Source organism: Camponotus vicinus, unplaced genomic scaffold (assembly GCF_025532165.1).
Source record: "Camponotus vicinus isolate PSW18456_S1 unplaced genomic scaffold, iyCamVici1.0 SCAF_9, whole genome shotgun sequence".
Taxonomy (NCBI): domain Eukaryota; kingdom Metazoa; phylum Arthropoda; class Insecta; order Hymenoptera; family Formicidae; genus Camponotus; species Camponotus vicinus.
Window position 1 is genome coordinate 6,970,489 of NW_028141981.1, and position 19,854 is coordinate 6,990,342.

Below are 19,854 nucleotides of genomic sequence, written 5' to 3' on the forward strand. Positions count from 1 at the left end.
ATATGCTTAAATATTTTTACACGGTTACAATTTCATACGCAATATGCAGAATATTTCACTACAATTAGAAGCACTGTAGATTGATATTATCCAACGTCATCGGGGAGTGATAATAGCAGTGCATGCGTGTCGACACCCTTGTCAGCTGTTGTTATGATGAAAACGCAAATTTATTAATCGACAAAATGATCGCTTATTAATTGGTAATATGCCTGCGTCACGTATAATGACCTAATTCTTCATGGAGAATCAATCAAGCCTCAGAGTCTTCGCGAAAACGATTATGCATATATGTAGATACGGCTAATGTCGACGCTATATTGTTTGTGCATGTGCGTGCACTTAAATGCATGCATTCATACATAGCATAACTGTAACAATTTAGATGTCCACTGATTAGCCGCTTGTATTGTTCCTGCATTACATTAATGTGGCATGCACGTCAAGTGTAGTATCTATATACGATACAGAAAGTATTTCAGAAGTCGAATACATTAATGCGAATACAGATTCTTTCTGTGCAAAAATAAAATTAAATATTACTTTTTTGATTTACAATTGTGATTTTATATCACGCAATAATTAAGTTATAAATTTTAAGTTAGAAAACGGTTGAGAAATCAACTGATAGATAAGATTTTATTTGCACGCTTGAGAGATCGATTAATAGATAAGATTTTATTTAATTGTGATTTTGAAATTGGATTTGTCTCTGCAATTTTAGTCTTCCAATCTATACATTGTATTAATGCGTTGACAAAGAAACAAACATTATTCATTTATTTAGCTATTTATTCTTTTACTTAATTGACTATTTATTTCTGTTTGACTTATATTGATTCAAGAAAAAAAGTGTTAAATCTAAGGCACTTGATATTTGCACACGTATGCATACTTACGCGTGTTCCAGATTTTTTGACGCGTCGAAAGAGCAAGTCCTTGCGAGGCGGCCATTGTTTATGGCGCTTTAATTAGTCCGTTAATGTGACCAGAATAAAACCATGGGTCTCTTATCTGATATGTTTCCGGCGAATCATGGGAATTATTTCCGTACATGCAAATATCAACGAAAAGGCAAATCGAGCTGCTTCCGGAACGATTTTGCGATAAGAACGACTACGCGTGACTAAGGACAGATTTCCATTTACTGTGCGTACTATTTATTTCTACATGCAAATTACTTGAAATAATTCTGCGAAATATGTCACGCATCTCTCTCTAAAATATTTCTCATATTTTTTAAATAATTTCTACAAAAAATACGCTTCTATGGCGGGAAATTATATAAAAATCGAAATATTATTTACATAATTTTTTTCTTTGATATTCGTAAAATTAAATTTACAAATGACATATACTCCGACCTTGCATTAGACATTAGAACATGTTTAAGTCATTACTTGAAGCGTGGCATTATCTTTTACGATTATCTCCTTTTATCACGATATCTCGAGCCGACCATTTATAAGCGATCTACTCGTAAATGATACGGATCGACGTTCTAAGATCTCGGTCACATTATACATAACTTCAATCGCGGATAAGTAAAACGTGCGCAAGCTGTTAAGAGTGCTTACATTTTTTTTTTACTCAGAATACGAATTGCCTAATTACGCGTTTACACATATACGTGGACTAAAGGTATCCAAGGTTCACACCCGGCACGAGTAGCGATCCAATCACAACTAACGATCGCTAACGGCCCGTGGTCGTCGCGAGAAATCGAATGTTAATTATATTTTAAGAGAACGGACTCTGGTAATTAGGATGCGGCGAGAACACGCGCGCAAGGACGTTCCTCTGGGCGATGTGTGATCACACTTAAGGATAATATCTCCCGTATAGTGGTACATATTAGGCGATTTTTAACGAGTCAAGCGTGCTTAACGGCGCGTTGAGCAGTTCCTTGGGATTAACTGGCCGTGCCTAAACGCGTTAATGCATTATTGTACCGGGCGCGTACAGAAAGACAGAAGTAATTAACCCCCGCGCCTCGTGAGCGGCGATATTTTAAGGTCCACTTGCACATGTCTTGCCGGTGACTTCTTAATCGACCGTACGGCTTCATCACGTCGTTGATTTCATTCCGACGTCTTCTCTCGCTTTCTTTTTTTATCCCTCCGGGTATATACGCGAGGTCGCGGTCGTTAGCTCATCGAGGGCAAGGGTCGAATCGCGGCTGGTTCGAAATTTTCCACTTTCGCGCCGTTCGAACTTGTACCATGAGCAGTGACATTGCGTATTCCTTCAATTTTAATTGTTTAATCATCAAGCGAAATATCGTTGATGAAACGTGTCAATTAGATAAACATCTTATTTTACGACACGCGGAATCATCCTTCACCTTTTGTTCAATTTGCGTTTTCCGCGAGGCCTCATGATGATGTTTACATCCGCTCGATGGTCGATGGTATAAGTCGTTCCAAGCGGGTGATTCATCGACTAACTGCATGCGTACGCTGCGCGTGAGAATAATACAGGGTAGCCGGGCATTCCAGCTCGGAACGTTGCACCGGGACGGCGCTTTATGCAGAATTTCCACGGAAAAGGGGTCACATGTGCGGAATGATGGAAAGGAAAATAAGGAAAGGGTGCTTGCTCGTGACTCATTACATTAATCCTTAGCGTACACACTTTGTTTATTCATAAGCCTATTTATTTCACTTACACCTTATATGTAACAAAGATGTAAAAACGATACTCTTTGATTAATTAAGATATTTAGCATGTGTATGGTAAATTTATCATGCAAAAAAGTATAAGTCTGTTTTATGCGTTTTTTTTATTCTATTGTAGTATTATTTATATTCTATTGTAGTGTTATTTATATCTCTCTTCTCCGCATAATTTTATCGTTAAATTAAATCGAACAAATGATTTAGTGTCGTTGATTGCGTAATCAAACTAACATTTGACATTTAACTAACTTGGAAAATTAATCATGTGATTCGAGTATTAAGCGCTAAACAAAACCACTTCGAATACTTAATATGCATTTTATTTAAATTCCACAATCGTAAGTGTTTCTTCATAAAATATCTGCTGTTCGAATCTCGAAATGATATCTCTTTTCGCATCTGAAAATGACATTGTATTATCGGCCATCAAATCGATATCGAAATAATCGAACAAACTCTCGGCCGCTTCTCGATCAGTTTTTTTTTCTCGATCTTAATCATAGCTATCGTCAATATAACGAGGATCCGTTGGATCCTAATATCGATCGTTGACACTTCCGCGAAATGTCATAAACCTTTCCTCTCTTCTCTTAAGTTGTAGTTGGGACTAGCGCCGATTTGCGCGATACAGGAAAACCTCAGCGTACATCCTTCTTTTCACGTTTGTTCTCATCGTGCCGCGGCTTGTCGCGCGCAACACAGAGAGGAAATTAATCCTGAGAACACGGCTTTTTGTCGACGTGAACACCCAAGTGGCCGCGAGCGCGTGTCTTAAACGCGCAAAGGTCGGGTGAAGCAATTTGCGTCACTCGAGTGTGTTAATACTTCTCGTCGATCTACACCGTAGGAGCTCGCGTCTCTGTACAAGGTAAATTTTAATAAACTTATAGCACGTTATAAAAAAATTGGAGTACTCAGGTCCTTGAGTTGGATGGATTTAAATAGTGTAACGGCTCTATATCCAAATTTACAACATCATTCTTCATTATGAAGCGTGACGTAATACATTCACTCGGTAATAGTTTCTTTTTTGTATATTCGTGATTCGATCATAGATTAATACAGTTATATTGTTTTTCCTCGCTTGAGATGTATACTCTCGAATCCGAATCACCGAGTTCGCTATCGGTATGCAACTTTGACATCAATGATGTCGGAGGAAGGCCTTCTTTCCTGTCAGCAAGGATTATAGTGTTGGTAAAAATGACGCTTCAGATAGGAAGTTCCTCTGCCCTCTCCGCAAAAAGGGGGCCCGATTCACCAGGAATAAGAATGCCACGCACGCGTGCGAGACCCGGGGATTCGGTCGTGGTTTACGAGTCGCGAGCGGTCGTAAAAGTTTACTATTTTGCGCGCATAAGCCGACGCGATAATGATTACTACTTCCGCGCGCGGCGTGTTTCTCTCTCTCTCTCTCTCTTTATGCGCGCCGAGAGGAAGTCGGCGTCTCGCGGATCTCGCCGTATCTCACGATCGACCGTCGTTCGAAGCTTTTGTTCGCGTCTCGATGGGCGGGCGGCCCATTGTCCAACTCTCTCCTCCTTTCTCTCTCTCTTTCGACGATCCTTCCTTCTCTGTTTCTCTCGAAACGGTCGCTACCTAAACTCTTTCCTGGCACGAAAATGCGTGCCCACCACCGCGGTCGCTTACTTTTTTGCCCACGTAACTCTCATTTTGATCAATTTGAGTTTTTTGTCGGGGCGGCAACCGTTGACTTTACTACCGAGACCTCATCTCTTCTCTCGCCCGCTCGTCGCGTCCTCCTCTCTCTTTCCCTCCCTCTCGGTCTTTCATCTCTCTTTCTCTCTCTCTCCCTCGTTCCCGCTCGTTGATTACCTTTCTCGGCGATCTCGTCGCTCCTTCTCTCTCGTACCATGTGCGCATACGTTAAATCTCGCATCTTCCATCCCACGTGCTCCTTCCGTCGATATAGTGACTCACTCGCTCGCTCGCTCATGTTGCGCTTCCGTGACGTCCGGGCCTCGCCGCTAGACGAAGAAGGGTACAGTGACGGATTGTTAGCCGGGGGCGGGTCTGATAGTTGGCACTCTTCTGTCCTTAGGATCGCGGCGGAAGTGCCTCGTAATTCGCGGCGGATTTTGTGTGTCTACGAGCGCACGGAACGCAATGTGATTTCATCTTCCGGCCGAATATCGCTCGCCGCGATTAATTTTTATTGCTATCATAAATGTCCATTTTTCAGGACTCGTTGATTTATAAAAGTCGAACGCTTGCGATCTGAGAAAATCTATTTGATTTAATTGAAATATAATGAAAGAAATAAATGAAATAATTAGATTAAATTGAAATATAATTATAAAATAATAAATAAAACATAAATTATGCAGGAGCACCCATCTGATCACCTGTATTATATTTCTTATTAACTAACGTCATTTGTAAATTATACGTGATGAAGAATCACGAACGCGAAACGCGTTGTCACTTGCTCTTTCGTGTTTAGTTGGTCGAATAAAATCTCTTGTGGAACTTGTCTAGCTAATCGTAGAATCGTACGTGACCGATCGTCCGGTCTTGTCGATTCGTGCTGTAAAGCGTACCGTGAACGGAATCGTGAAGCGTCGAAAGACCGCCGCGCAGTTGGACATTCTCTATTCGTTACGGTTAGATACAGGGAAACGCGTGTTTGTATGCGTGTACTCTGCCACCGTACCACATAAAAATCAATAGTTAACACATTTTCCCCAGCATGGGGATATGGAGAGTTAAAAAATGTAATTTTACAGACCTAATATACATGAAACTTGTATTTCTTTTCTCAAGACAGTTTATTGAGGCCAATAAAATTTGTACACAGTAACGATATAAAAGTATCACATATATTTCCGTCAAAACTGACGATCCTGATGATTGATAGTCGTGCGACATGTTTGCTCATCGGAAGAAAACATAAAATCGCCGGGAACGAGAGTTTCCCATTATCGAGTGGGAGAATCGAGATTGGCCTCGGCGTAACCGCAATAAGTCACAGAAAAGAGTAGTCGATGCTCCCGGAAGTGGAGTCGGCGGCGAATGAACTAACGGATGGACAACGCGGACTATTATTTAACTTTAATTGATGATAGCTCGCAAACTGTTCCACATTGATGGTCATCGATAATCGCTAATGATTCCGATCTCTAGCGCACTGCTGAGGGGCAGTTACCGCGCGAAACAATCCTCTTGCTACTCTCCATCTCCCTCTCTCTCTTTCTCCCTCCATCTCTTTTTCGAGCGCGTGAACATCTCCAAGTATACGCAAGCGTGCGATGATCGATATTTCGTATCGATCCTCCGGCACATGGATACTTCTCTGTTCCTTTAACGGTACCGAATTTGGACTCTCACGCCTTTCACGGCCTAGTTTGGCGAGATACGTGAGTTTATTACAATATAGAATAGATGTCAATTGTTATCCTCGTTCACGCTATATTTATTATCGCGTTTACCCTCTTTATTATTTTTGTTTTGTAGTTTAATAAGTGAATTATATAATGGAAGCAATATTTTTAATTTTTCATTTATATCCGGACAAGAAATCTTTTGTCAAAATATTAATATTAATTGACAGAAACATATAAACAATTCAAAGATACTTTGCAACTACTTTGAATAGGTATTAAAATGTTTTCTTACTTTGTTCGAGTATCCACTCACGCGTTTTCAAGGCATGAAGGACTGTCTTATAACTCGCTACTCGTCGAATAATGCAAGTAATCGGTTAATCGATAGATGGGCGCATGATACGCCATGAGAAGCGGAATTCGCGTCGGGCGAACGAGATCGTTACATTGTTTCTGCTATTTCGTGTGCGGGCGGGAGGGAGAAGGAGTAAAGGGAGAGAGTCGAATGACGTGTTACAAAGGTAGTTAGCGGAAGAGGTCCTCAGGGCTACGTACGTACATTCAAGCCTATTGGTATTTCTCTCTTTCTCTCTCTCTCTCTCTCACGATGGGAAGAAAAAAAAAGGACAGACGTCGGTGGTACAAACGCACCCGCGGTGATGATTAACAGCCGGCCCCGACGCATATCTCCGGGGCCCGACCGGCGAGGGTAATCGATTAATACGCGATATCGAACCCGCGCGTCTCCCTCGCGGCCATTGTTTGTTGTTAATTACACTGATACATCTAATCGACAAGCGAGAATCGGGCACGGGTTATGATTCGGCGATTTGACCGGGCCCCGCTCTCGAGATGTAAATGTTCCTTTAATGCAGATATCGGCGGCGCTGTACCGGTCGACAGTCTAGAGATACGGCGGCATTGTTTGGTAACATTGTAACGTTGCACCGCTCCGTTTATCTGCGCCGGGCATCTCTCGGGGATCCGGCATTCTAATTAATACAAGTCGACGCGTCACGGCGACCGGTTTCATTACGGACGTGGTACGGAACGAGAATCGACGTTATGACATTTATACGCGAGAGCGTATATTCTCCGCGCGCGAATTTAATCGGACAGTCTGTTAAATCCCTCCTGCAAATTAATTCGCAAGATTGTAATTGCCTTTGGAATTTTCTCGATTGAATTGTATTTGCGCGAGTGTCAAGTTCCACAGGTTATTATATTGATATTGATAAATATACATTGTCGATAAAGATGATATATTTTCAATATTGATATGAATATTGATGAACACAATATTGATCTATTTACTTGCATGTGTATCGGAGATTTTTTATTTCTTATGATTTTTTTAAAGAAAATTTTCTGCGGAACAGAAAATTATTCTCTTTATTATTATAAGTGTAATAAATTTATTTTGTGCCTGTGTGATTGGATATATATGGGCATGTATTGAAACGCGTGTATTAAAGTAATATTTATACTAATTGAATGAAAATATTTGGCGAGAAGAAATACAGACGAAAATCAGTCAATGTATAGGTCAGTGAATGTTTATATTATATATATACATGAATATTCGCTCGTACTGTCGATAAAACTCGATCTTAATCAGTATTATTGAAATAGCGTTAGCGAAGATATCGTCGATCTCTTTAGAAATATAATTTTATAGACCTATATAGTCATATATTCGATTTGTATTGTGGATAATGGAACGATTGTGATGACAATGCAATCCTGCGGACCTCTTCGTAAGTAAATTCATCCGTTATTACATGTTTGTACATGCGATATACATATATATTGTTGATAATATATTTTTACAGACATTATATTTCGTCGACGATAATATGAATATCGATATACTTGTATATATATTATTAAAGATTTTTTATTTCTTACAATTTTTTTGCGAAGGACAATTTTCGCAGAACAGGAAATTATTTTCTCATAAGAATAATAAATTTATATTATCGATGATTTATAAATATGGAAACGTCTTTATCACGTCTTTATCACGTTAAAACGCAGAACAATCTACAATTTAAAGTTTTCATTACATTGTTTCGTATGATTATATGGTGATGTAACGTCGTGCCTTCCAGACATAAATATCGCATGTAATATTGTACAAAATGCCAAAAGGAAAAAAGATTTCTGGTATTCTCATAAAGTACAACGAGTTTGTTTCGCGCGAATGTCCTCCCACCTATTAGGCCGAGGTTAACTGTTAAATCGCCAGTTAATTGCGCTCGCAAGAAGAGAGCCGCGTTGGTTCCCCGTCGATGGTGCGTGGCCGAGGCCCCGAGAGTGTCGCGTTAATTACCGAGCGTTAGACAGGCTCCTCCCTCCCGGGGTATAGGTAGATGGATGGATTACTTAACACTTGTCACGCCTCGCTAATTAACATTCAGTCATCTCCCTCTCGGAAGTGTTGGCCTTGCCCCGCCAACGACGACGACGACGATGATGATGACGATGACGACGCGACAGGTGGAAAGTCGTTTAATATTTATCGACCATCGCTCCCGACCCCGTTGGCATCTTCGGGGCCCGCACGCACCGGCAGGCAACCAACCGGTCTTCGGATCCTCGCTCAATCAGAATTCATGTTGGCGCGCGCGAGGCTTCATGGAAAATATTAGAATACGAGACGTCACGCGGTCGTCGATTAGTGACGGATAAACGGACGGGTATTCTTCTTCTTCTTTTTTTTTTATTTTTATTTTTATCCGCGACTGTCAACGTCTCGCGGGATCTCTCGGCGGGATGGGTCGCGCCGGAATTCCAGATGCAGGACGTTTCGTCCCATCGAATGTAATCTGCGCGTTCGATCGCAGATGGACGGGTGTCGTCGACCATACACACATTGTCGAACGCAGGCAGGTTTATGTGGTGACTGATATAACTTAACACGTTCAACGCGCCGTGACAGCTAATTCTAACATTGACGATAAAGGTTCTTGGAAAATTGTCGCGAAAAATGTTTAGCGAGAGAATTTTATTAGCTGCTTATCTGGGTGAGAAACCTCGATGCCAGCTCGATGTGAATGAGATAAATAAAGATCGCGGTATTTTGGCAAATGCGTGGCAAATGGTGCGTGTATTGTCGTATAATTGTCAAGGACGTCGATTAAAATGAAAATAATAACCACCAGCGCTCACTTTCGAACCTTTCGTCTGTTTGATCGACAAGTTCTCTTAGTTACACTTTTGATTCGGGTCATCTTATTTTTAACACGATAATAATTTCTTTCTAAAAAAATATTTAAAATTATTTTATATTTTTAAAAATATTTTATATCTATGATATTATGATAATTTCTCCATATACTTTTTTATAATAGACGAAATCATGCAAAGCGACACATGTGTATACGAATGAATCATACAGATATCCGTAGAATAATGATAGCGCTGTCAAAATGATCACACATTACTGAATTCACGGAGGTGGCGGAGTTGAGGAGTTAATTAACAAACTTAAGCAACATTTGATACGGTCAATGCTTGAATGGTTGACAGCCTGGGAAGACCGTGTCCCATTGGCGCTAATGCCGAGGCTAATGACTGTAGAAGTCGATGTCATAATTGAGAGAAAAAAAGATAATGCTGGTATCCTGTTTGAAGAACGCGACGTCAGAAGAAACGGTTATGACATAATTACGCAAATACGTCGTCTCATTTCACGCTTTATCCATTCAACTTACACATTTTGCTTCGACCTGAAAAAAAATTAATATATCCACACGTTTACAATTTTCTAATCAAATAAATTTAACGACGATAGAATCAGCAGACCCGATATATACATCATCCACTGGTAATCGGAAAAAAAAAGAAATTTATGCGTTACAAGACTAAAATGTGTGAAACCTCACAATCAGCTTTACACGGAATAATTATGGGTCCTCGCGTCATCGATGGCCGTTCGATCGCGGTGTATACGTTACTGCCGTGACATCTAATGAGGCTATTAACACGCTTCGCGCCGCCGAGGAAACTTGGACGGTCGAGCGTTTATGACAGCCGATGACCTACCTACCTACCTACCTAGCCGCTTCCATTAGAGCCGCGTACGAGCGCGGTTGAGTGAGACATTTGCCGGCTCCCGCCGAGCCGCTCTCTCTGTCTCTCTCTCTCTTTCTTTCTCGTCTTTGGCGCAGGTGCCGTCGAAGAAGGTACCATTTAAAACTTCCTCGCTTTTACGCTGTACCGCGCGCAACGACGCGTGCCTTCGGGCCCGATCCTGAGACGCGACGACGCTATTAGCCGGCTCGGCGCATTAAGCGAGGATCTCCGACGTTACGTAAGATTCCCCGGTTGCTGCGGCCGCGGATTACAAACGACTCGCTCTCTCGCGGTCGGTTAAAAATCACTTATGACGATCGGCTCTTTTACCAGCGAGACCTGCGGTCGGATAAATTATCGCGGGAGATTTTCTCTCAACGTATGCAAATTACACGGAATCCGGAGAGGGAGCGGAGAAGGAAGGGGAGGGAGAGAGAGAGCGTGATTGCGTCGTAAGATTGCGTCGATTATATCACGTATATATGAATCACGATCGTCGCGGATGAACGAGCATATCGATGTGCGTAACCTGTGTCATTGAGCGGATGAGAATTGAAAATCAACGGCAAAATTACCCGCCGAGGTGGCTTCCTCTACGCGACGTGTCGCGTGTAATTTTAATACACATTGTTTCCTTCGATGTGAATTCACTCGTGTAACTGTCGATATGCATTCAACCTTGCCGGTTAATTCTCTCGAAATGAGATAGAGTTAGTTATTACTATTGGCAGTAATTGTTTCAAATTATGTCGACAATTGGAAACCGTAATGACGATTCCGTGTGTATCACGTCCCATGATAGATCATCGAGTTTACGCCTATCACGCAATTGTTATTACTATAGAATAAAGTAGAATAAAAACGTGGAGAATATTTTTTTTCCGACACTTGGTACTTAATTAAAGCATTTTATTTTGGAAAAAAATTCCTTTTTATAATATCAGAGCGCATAATCTTATATATTATGTATTATTATGATACCGTATCATTTATTAAATTTAATTAATAACCGCAAAATGCATGTTCTCTCTTTACTATGCGATGTTCCATTTAAATCGCAGACCCAAGAGAGACCCAAAAAGCCAGCTCTAGTATCGAATACGAATAATTAATCGTCTCGCTTGTGGTTACAGCACTATAGCTAATCGAATGCGAATGTTTTCTGTTGCAGACTCGTGCGAACCCGTTGCGGAGCGACCTTACGGTGAGTGACTCACGATCTCAATTTCCCAGAGATTATACGAGACCGTATTTACATCGCTGTAAAAATCGTCGCGGAACCTATTCAGTATCATCCGTGAAAAAAATTACCCTCTCCTATTACGCAGTCTATGTGCTTCTCGAATCGCGTTGACTTGACTCGTCGTCGACCACTCGTGCAATTCGCTTCCATTCAGGTGCCTCATTCGCCGTTGATTTCATACGGCATTGCGAAACGCGATGTAACGCCGCTGGGTGCCCGTTCTCTCTCCTCTCTTTCTCTCTCTCTCTCCTTTCTCTCTCTCTTTCCTCTCTTTTTGTTTCTTTTATAGCGTGCACCGGCTCGATCGCCTATGCAAACGCGCAAATTAGATCGAATTCCCGGAACAATTACTTCAAACAGAAAGTATCCGGTGGCCGACTAGTTTGATATCGCAGGTATATATCAATTCGGGCGAAAAGAGGGGCAAGAGTGTTTTCGATTGTAATAGGCTAGGCTACACGTTCATGTTTCACGAACCGCCGCGATCGGCTTTTCTTCCATTTATTTATATAACTTAACGCGTGAGGAGTATGTATAGGTTCTTTTTAATATTGGAGCAATTTCTTTTTTATAACGTCATTTTCATTAGTGGATCAAAATTTTTTTCACGATTTTTGCGGCGACTTAATTTTTGGTTCCGCCGACGACTCGCTTCGTTCTTTTCTCTCTCTTTCGGTATCTTCGTTCGTCGACACTTACTCGAGTTCAATGACGGCGAATCCGACAAGCGAATCCGACGATGGTTGAAGAGACGTTTCGAAAAGCCGTCCATCTCTGGGCGTGATATCAAGTCAGGGAGGGGGGCTGTTAGAAGGACATAAAAAGTCGCGTTGCATCCGGTCTCGCGTCTCCTCTATGCCAGAAGTCATAAAATTCAGCATTATGCGATTCGGGGCCTGTGTTTTGTCCCCCTTTCGAGATTATGATTATCCCAGCAGTGGCGGCAGCCACCGTGGCTAATATCACGCAATAAGCACGCCGGAGCCCAAGAAAGCAACGGTCTATCTTTCTCTCTATCTCTTTCTCCCTCTCTCTTTGCCGCTCGGGCTCTACCTTTAGCCGCGTTCGTCCTCGTCCTTCTTAACCTTCTCTTCTTCTGTTTTCCTTCTCTGGTATATAATATGTGCCACCAAACCTGATGGTGTAAACGGCCATCCAGTGGAAACACGTGGATGGTCCAGGACGGAGGAAGAGAAGGCCATCAAACGGACCGCGCAGCCCCGCGGAGGGCATTCTAACTTTCCTGAAGCGACTCCATCTTCACGGTCTATCGTACGTTTGAGAACACCAAGTCGCAGTAGTCGACTAGGTGTTGCGTTGCTAATGGTGCCGGAATGCCCACAAGGCTCTTTGGGTCGTTTATATTCTAGCGAGGTAGAGTATTTTTAAAAAATTTTGTTTCCTTTATTATTTTTTTACAACACATTTTTGTAAATAATAAATTTTATTTTCGGCTAGAATTAAAATTCACCCTTGTGTCACTGAGGCAAGCACGCGCTTTAAAGGACTCTTGTAGCACGCGTTTCGGCGGATTGAGTCGAGGTAGTCGAGATTTTCGGGGGTTGTCGAATCAACAGGTCCCGGTTATGAGAGTGTAAAGCGTTTTGAATCTGACCCCTCGTGAGAGGGGCATGAATCCTCGGGCGCGAATCTCGATGTAGGAGGAAAAAAAGGGCGAATCTTGTCCGTGGGGGGTCGTGTCAGGCAGCTCCTCTCCTGATCGCCTCGGTGAAATCGCGCGCGTGTGCTACGCGCGTACGTATGTATTAAACGTTGCGGGGGTGGTCTGGCTACCCCAGGCTACGGGGATGGCTGACAGCCGATTAGGGCAAGGCGGGAGGGAGGCCCCCATGGAAAACTTAAAATAACATCGCTCGATCATCCGGGTGTCTTCACAGACAGCCGACGACGTCGTGCTCCGTCATTCAAACGCTTACCATCCCATCACCTTGCCGCTATTCTACCCTAGTCCTAGTGGACCGTCAGCGAGTATTTTATTCGCGAATAAAACTGTCCTCAAACACATATTGAATTATACTTATATATAACGCATATATTATACATTAGTTATTATATTGAAATTTGTTTTTCATTAAAAAATTATAGAAAGAAATTAAATCATCTGCTATTTTAAGGCAGATATACAACAGTTTTTTTATTTGTCATAAGTCATGTAATAAACTATTTGTTTTGCAACTTGTCTGTTAGCAAAATTGAACAAACGTATATTTGGAATACTTTATAAAAAAATAATTTTATATATATATTTTTCTTTTTACATTTTTAAAAAAGAATACGTATAAAATTATTTTTTAATTATTCGTGGATGATAGATTCTAATATTATTTAAAAAATACTTGGATCGCGAGAGAAAGAGACGTCATTAAAAGATTCTAGAATTGTTTTTGATGTCGGACAAGAAAATTTATCAACCAGTCAGAGGTTGAGCACCTCTTCGATGCTCATTACAGAGCGTCCCGCCCCCGGCGGCGGATAATCAGGGTGTGTGGGGGAGTGAGGGGGGCGGGGGCGGTGGGTGACCTCGCCCGGGGCCTTTACTCTTCTCTTCTTCGCCCTGCCACTTCCATGTCTCTTTTCCTCCTATCTCTGACAAAGTATGCCCTTCTCGCTTCTCTCACCTCTATATATTCTCATCTCCCTTTCTCCTGTTGGTATCCGCGAGTCCTTTTCTCTCGACGCTTTCGTCTACCAACTACCTGCGAAGGTGACGGAGCAGCAGCTCCGAGTTCGCTTTACGAATCGCGACCTCGCCGGTACTTTGCATTCGGTGTGCATTGCAATCATCCTATCCTTTGTCGTTTCTCTTCGAAATTAGAGAGAGTTCCGTCTATATACAACAATGTCATTTTATGTAATATCTTGCATCAGTATCTTTCTAGTATCTAGAAAAATAATGGAAATATTTATACAAGTTTCACATTTAATATATCACATATATATATCATCTTTTAGAAAAACCTTCAAAAAATTATTAAAAATATTACTCTGTTTTATACGTTTATACTTTTATATCATCGCGATTCGTTATTATAAAAGATAATTTTTTAAATGTCATATTTTGATCTACATCTTAATATTCACATTTTTGAGATGAGAAGATTAATTAATACGTGAGAAAGAAAGAGGGAGAACCACCGACTATTTCGCTGCGAATAATAATGATTATGGATCTCAAGCAGAAAATGGCGTTGGTGAGGGTTGAAAGTAAAGTTTTTTTTTATTCGTTGTGCAGTTGATTTGCTTCCTTTTTCATGGTTCATTATCTATGCGGAGTTTGGTAAGGAGAACGCAGAGCAGATGTGGGGTAAAAAAGGGGAGGAAAGGTCCGAGGTCAGGATTCACGAAGAATTGAGAGAGTTTCAGGACACGTTGCTGAATAATTGGAATACAAACAGGGGAATCGGCGCGTGGATTCTCAACCTGTGGATCCTCGGAAAGAGAATTTAAACATCAAGTGGAGCCGGATAATTCGAAAAACTAGCATCGAGCGGAAGTCCTTCGAGCCCGATTTAATTTGCGGAGAGCGCGCGAAGAAGGAGCGGATCCTTCACGCAAAGAATCCGTTATAGTTCTCGTATACAAGCGCGATCAAAGAAATCTCTTCCGCGAATAGTAATTCCACGCATGAAGCACCAGTAGAGCCGCTTGCCTTTCTCAAAAACTGTATGCACGTTTCACGAGAGCGTTTCCGAGAAATTTTATATAACCGCCCGTCGTTGCCTATTCACAGTATGCGTCGTTCAGGATGCGAGATATGCACTCTTCTCGCCGTTACGTATCGGAATGCGACTGTACTAGGATGATCGCCCGTTTATCCCGTTACCAGATTCTTTCTTTCCTCCGCGAACGCACCGGTCCATCGCGAACTCGTTCGAGAGACAAGGGCAAGAAACGTTGATGTCACTCTAGATAGTCTTGGAGGCCCTCTACGCGTCCTTTTTCCCTCTTTAAGATGGTCAAGAAAGTTCAACGAGTCGGAGGCTCGTGTAATCGAATCCCGTTTCAGGATTGACGAGATTTATCGCGAATACAAATTTTACCGAGTCTAATGTTCGAAACGAAGATGGCCTTATGTGTTAATTAATGGAGTGCACTTTTTATTCAGAAAGCATGGTCGATTCTATCGCATATTATGCTCTCGCATAGATGCGTAAAGTTGAAAACTGCAGCAGCATACTTGAAAACGAGAGCTCGTTATAATTTCCGTAATTATCCCCTCTCTTATTCGTACGAATTTGCATACGTGACTGCAGCCAGAGACGCGTTATTCAATCTCTCGAATAGCGGCGGAGGAATGTTAGAGTTTCCGGAATCTGTTAACGAGCGAATATGAGAAACGGCGTCGCCGTCCGCTTTATCCGGCCCATCTCTGGCGAGGCCGATGTCCATTCACCTTCGTCACCTCACGTCAGGAAACGCATCATGACGTAGTTCGGGGTCTGTGCCCGGCACCTGCGGACGATGTTGGGTCCGTCGTCACTTTGCCGCGAAAACGGTGGCGCCATTCAGGCACTCTCGGGCCCCCATTAAAGAGTCCAGACGGTACCCGTGTCCCTTCTGAAAAAAAGACAGAAGGGACACGAGAAGAGGATGATTCGACAATCGCGGTAGTTCCCGCCACAATAATTTTCTATGTTCTACGCAAATTCGTAGATTGCCGTGCCTTTTGGAAACAGACCTGAGAACACAGGTATAGGCGCATTTGCATCGGTTATTTTCTTGCTGAGAGAGAGAGAGAGAGAGAGAGAGAGAGAGAGAGAGAGAGAGAGAGGGAGGATGCGTTGCTAAACGGAAATAGGAAAGACAATTTTCTTTCTTCGAGTATTGCTGGAATGGCACCTCGTTTCATCTAAACGATTCATGAACAAGCATGCCGTTCGATAGGTGAAGCTTTATCGCGCAAAATTGACTGCCCGAGAGTGAGGATAAAATTTCAGCTCGTGCAATCGTAAATTGATCGCACGACGTTACACCTACACATCTCTTTCCTGAGCGTGCGAGGAGCTTCGCTAAAACGATGCAAAAAATAATTTCAACTAAAACGTTGCAAAAAAAATAAACTTCTTTCTATTTAAATCGCTAATGTTCAAATAATAGATAATCTTTTCTCTACGAGATTATTTCAGAGATTTATTGTTATCTTTTCCGGTTATTATCAGCAATCTCTCTCTCGCTCATCAACGAGATTGTGCTGCGTTGTGTATAAAAGGAAAGTGATTAACCAGTGAATTTAATTTGGTTCCGCGCGAGATTCGATCTAGCGCGTGACTGTATCGAGGAATTCTTTGATCCATTATTCCTCGTTCGATTCTCGATCGCGTCCGTGCATGGCTGCATCTCGTCGCTCCGAAGGCATGCCGAATCCGGGGATTCATGAATGAACTATGCGGCGAGAGCGCACGGACGGTTCGACGGAAGCACTATTATTTAGCATAGCTACTTTTTCTCGGGTCGTCGTTCCCCTCGCGGCGGCGGCGGCGGCGGCGTTGTATCTCTTTGTATCGAGGCGAGCGATGACGCTGCAAAGAGCAAGCCCGCGTTCCGACTCCCGGCGGATCTGGAGCAGGTTCGTTTCTTCTCTCCAAGACCCTCGAACGTAACTAATGGACGCCACTTTCGCCTCGCTAGGACACTTTATTACCGTAATTCGACTTCTCTCTCTCGCTCTCTCTTTCTTTCTCTCTCTCTTTCTCTCTATTAGCGCGACGACTGAAATTGTCCGACGTGTCGACAGGACTTTGCTCATCGAGTATATATTTTGAAATAGTCGACACTATTAAATTCGTGCTTCGATTTATGCATTATGTTATTTGCGTAGTCATAAGCAGCGATGTCGAGAAATTTCTCTCGCGCAGGAGTATTTAAATTATATATACATTCTCATTTTTTTAAATTTTAGTTAATAAAATTTTTGATAAAATGACTAAATTATAAAAGAGAAAAAAATTTAATACAATTAATATAATTTTTTTTAAATGGTTTAAATTTACAAAAAGTCTCCAATACATATATTTCTTCCCGATAATCTTATATTTCGTATTTAATATTTTAGGAGAATTTCGAATTCTTTTTTTTTTCTTTTTTTGTATTCGAAGTACATTTTCACGGTACAGGTGCCTCGAAAGCGAGCCACAAGAGAATCGCTCTCGCTTGTAGCTCTTGTGCGCGGCGAGTCTAATCGCGGCCCGATAAAAGGCAAAGTCGCATAAGCGAGCGGTCCCGTAGAGCTGCCCAGAAGCAATCAAGCGAACAATGACACCGACGCTGGAGGTAACTTCACGCGTCGCGTCGACTCGCGATGGACATTGTGCGTAGGATTAGCTTCCGGCCCGCGCCGCGTAGTCTCCCTCTCTTTCTCTCCTTCTCTCTTTTCTCTCTTTGTGGGACCAGGTGGGTCCGGAGCCCGCGAGTCGAGTCGAAAGCCGCGAAAGAGGAAATCGAAAAGAGATCCCGCGCGAATGCGAGAGTCGTTACGATCCCCTCAATGCACGCGGCGGCGAAGCCGCAGCATCGAAAAGTCGCGACGCATGGCTGTGTTTCGCGTTATTGCGTCGGATGACCGTATTTACGACTTGCCAGAAACGTCGTAAAAAAGCTTAGCCGCGGCAAATCCTCCTCTCTCACGTGAGAACGCTCGTAAGAGCCCCTACCGACTCCCCTTCTCTTCGTTCTCTCATCCGCACCCTCTCCCTCCGCCCGATCCTTTCTTCTTTTTGCACGCTCGTCACATCCGACGCCTTATTAAATCTGCGACAAAAAGTTCGACGCACCACCATCGAGCCGAGAATGGGCCCTTAACTGATTCTCCCTTCGAGCTTCTCTACGCGACCTCGTCCATCCCTCTCGTGCGTTTCTTTTGCCCGATGTCTTCGCTAATTCTTCCCTCGACGGGTCTTGTCACACAATCATGATACGTCTTTCTGTGACTCGCCAAATTAATCGACTTCTTTTATGATTTACGAACGCAAATAATATATCGTAAACATATTTAATTCTCGGCGCATGTAGAAAGAATTAGTCATTTCTCGATAGTCGCGATACCGAAGGGGAATATTCTCATCGAGCCACATTATTCGCAGTTAGCGCAAGGTGGAGTTCATGAACATAAATTACGACGCGAACGGGGCTCTCTCTTTCTCTCTCGGAGCTCTTGGTCGGCGCCGCCGTCGCGGCATCGCCGACGTGTTGCGGTTTTCGGGCGATCCGATCCCGAACCGCAGAGCGGCCGATTACCGGGCTCGGTCATCCGGCAAACGACTATTAATGATATTTCGTGTCGGATCTGCATGCTCCGACCTCGGCAAAGGGAGCCGACCGTGCCCGAACTTTCCGTGCATTACCGGCGAGATTTTTACGCGTGTTCCGCGTGTACGGGCGGAATGGCAGGATCGAACGCGCGGTGAGGGGGAAGGGGAAGGAGAGGCCCGATACACACAGTTCGCGAGAGATCCACGTTTCAATATAATGCGATAATAACGCAATAGAGAGAGGATCGAATCGAGATACCGCGCGCGAGGGACCTCCTCGTTTTCCTCCTCCCGGCGCGCTTATTCTCTCCTTCCGCAGAAGGTATATCGGCTCCACCTCCGCGCGGAGATGCAGAACATCCACCGATCTGCCGGCTATTTATCGAGGCAGAGATTCTCAATGTTACTCGGGGCAATGTTGCCCCTTGTCCCGATACATTTATATAAAGACCGCACATTCAATTATATTTGTATTAATTTTTGGTGTTAATTTTTTTTAGAGAAACAAAACAAGAAACGAATCTACCAGTTTTCTAACGTATTTCTGAAATTATTTTTATTTACAAGACAAAAAAATGCATTTTTATATAATTTATTAGGAAGAATTTATTATTTATTTATTTATTCCTTAATCCGTCCTGCTTTGGATGGCTTCCAATTTTATATTTATTATTTTGTGATTTTTGTGATTAATGTAAATATACTTTTCAAACATTTAAAGCAAAAATTTTACAGAAAATACTTACAGTATTTGGAATAAAAATAGAAATCATCATAAGATAAATTACAAGAATGAGATAATAATATTATTGAACTAAACAGAAAAGAATTATTATTAAATTAATAAATCATAATCAACGACGATAATAATGCGATGCGATCTTTGCGTTATCGATTAGAGGAGTCGATTGATTCGCGATGGCGACAGATTATTCGCACTTACAAGATGTTACGTACAAATTTTTCCGCGCGTTCGTCGCCGGCACTTTCTCACGGTGCAAGAGCGAACGTACTTGACGTCTTTTTTTCTCGTAACTTTCCCTTTGATGATTCCTTTTACTCACTTGACGGTTAATTCGAATAAATCGGGACGCGCGCAATAAAGCTACGCGGCAACGAGGTGGGTGGATTGCGTAATGCAGTTTTGAATAATGATCGGACGCGATTCTCTTCGGCAGGCATGTTGCGCGCACAGGACCAGGAGACCCGGCAGGATTAAGAATCGGTCTCGGCTTTAACAGCGA

The 19,854-nt window shown here is 42.5% G+C and overlaps 1 protein-coding gene across 3 annotated transcripts in view; it reads left to right on the top strand.

The window, feature by feature from the left end:
- The window catches only part of LOC145976832 (uncharacterized), a 128,137-nt gene that overhangs the window by 15,172 nt on the left and 93,111 nt on the right, over positions 1-19,854 (top strand). For all 3 annotated transcript variants that reach the window (XM_083108258.1, XM_083108260.1, XM_083108259.1), the window contains exon 2: positions 11,271-11,303. In XM_083108258.1, the coding sequence (XP_082964384.1) occupies positions 11,271-11,303 (33 nt within the window). The remainder of the gene's footprint in view (positions 1-11,270; positions 11,304-19,854) is intronic.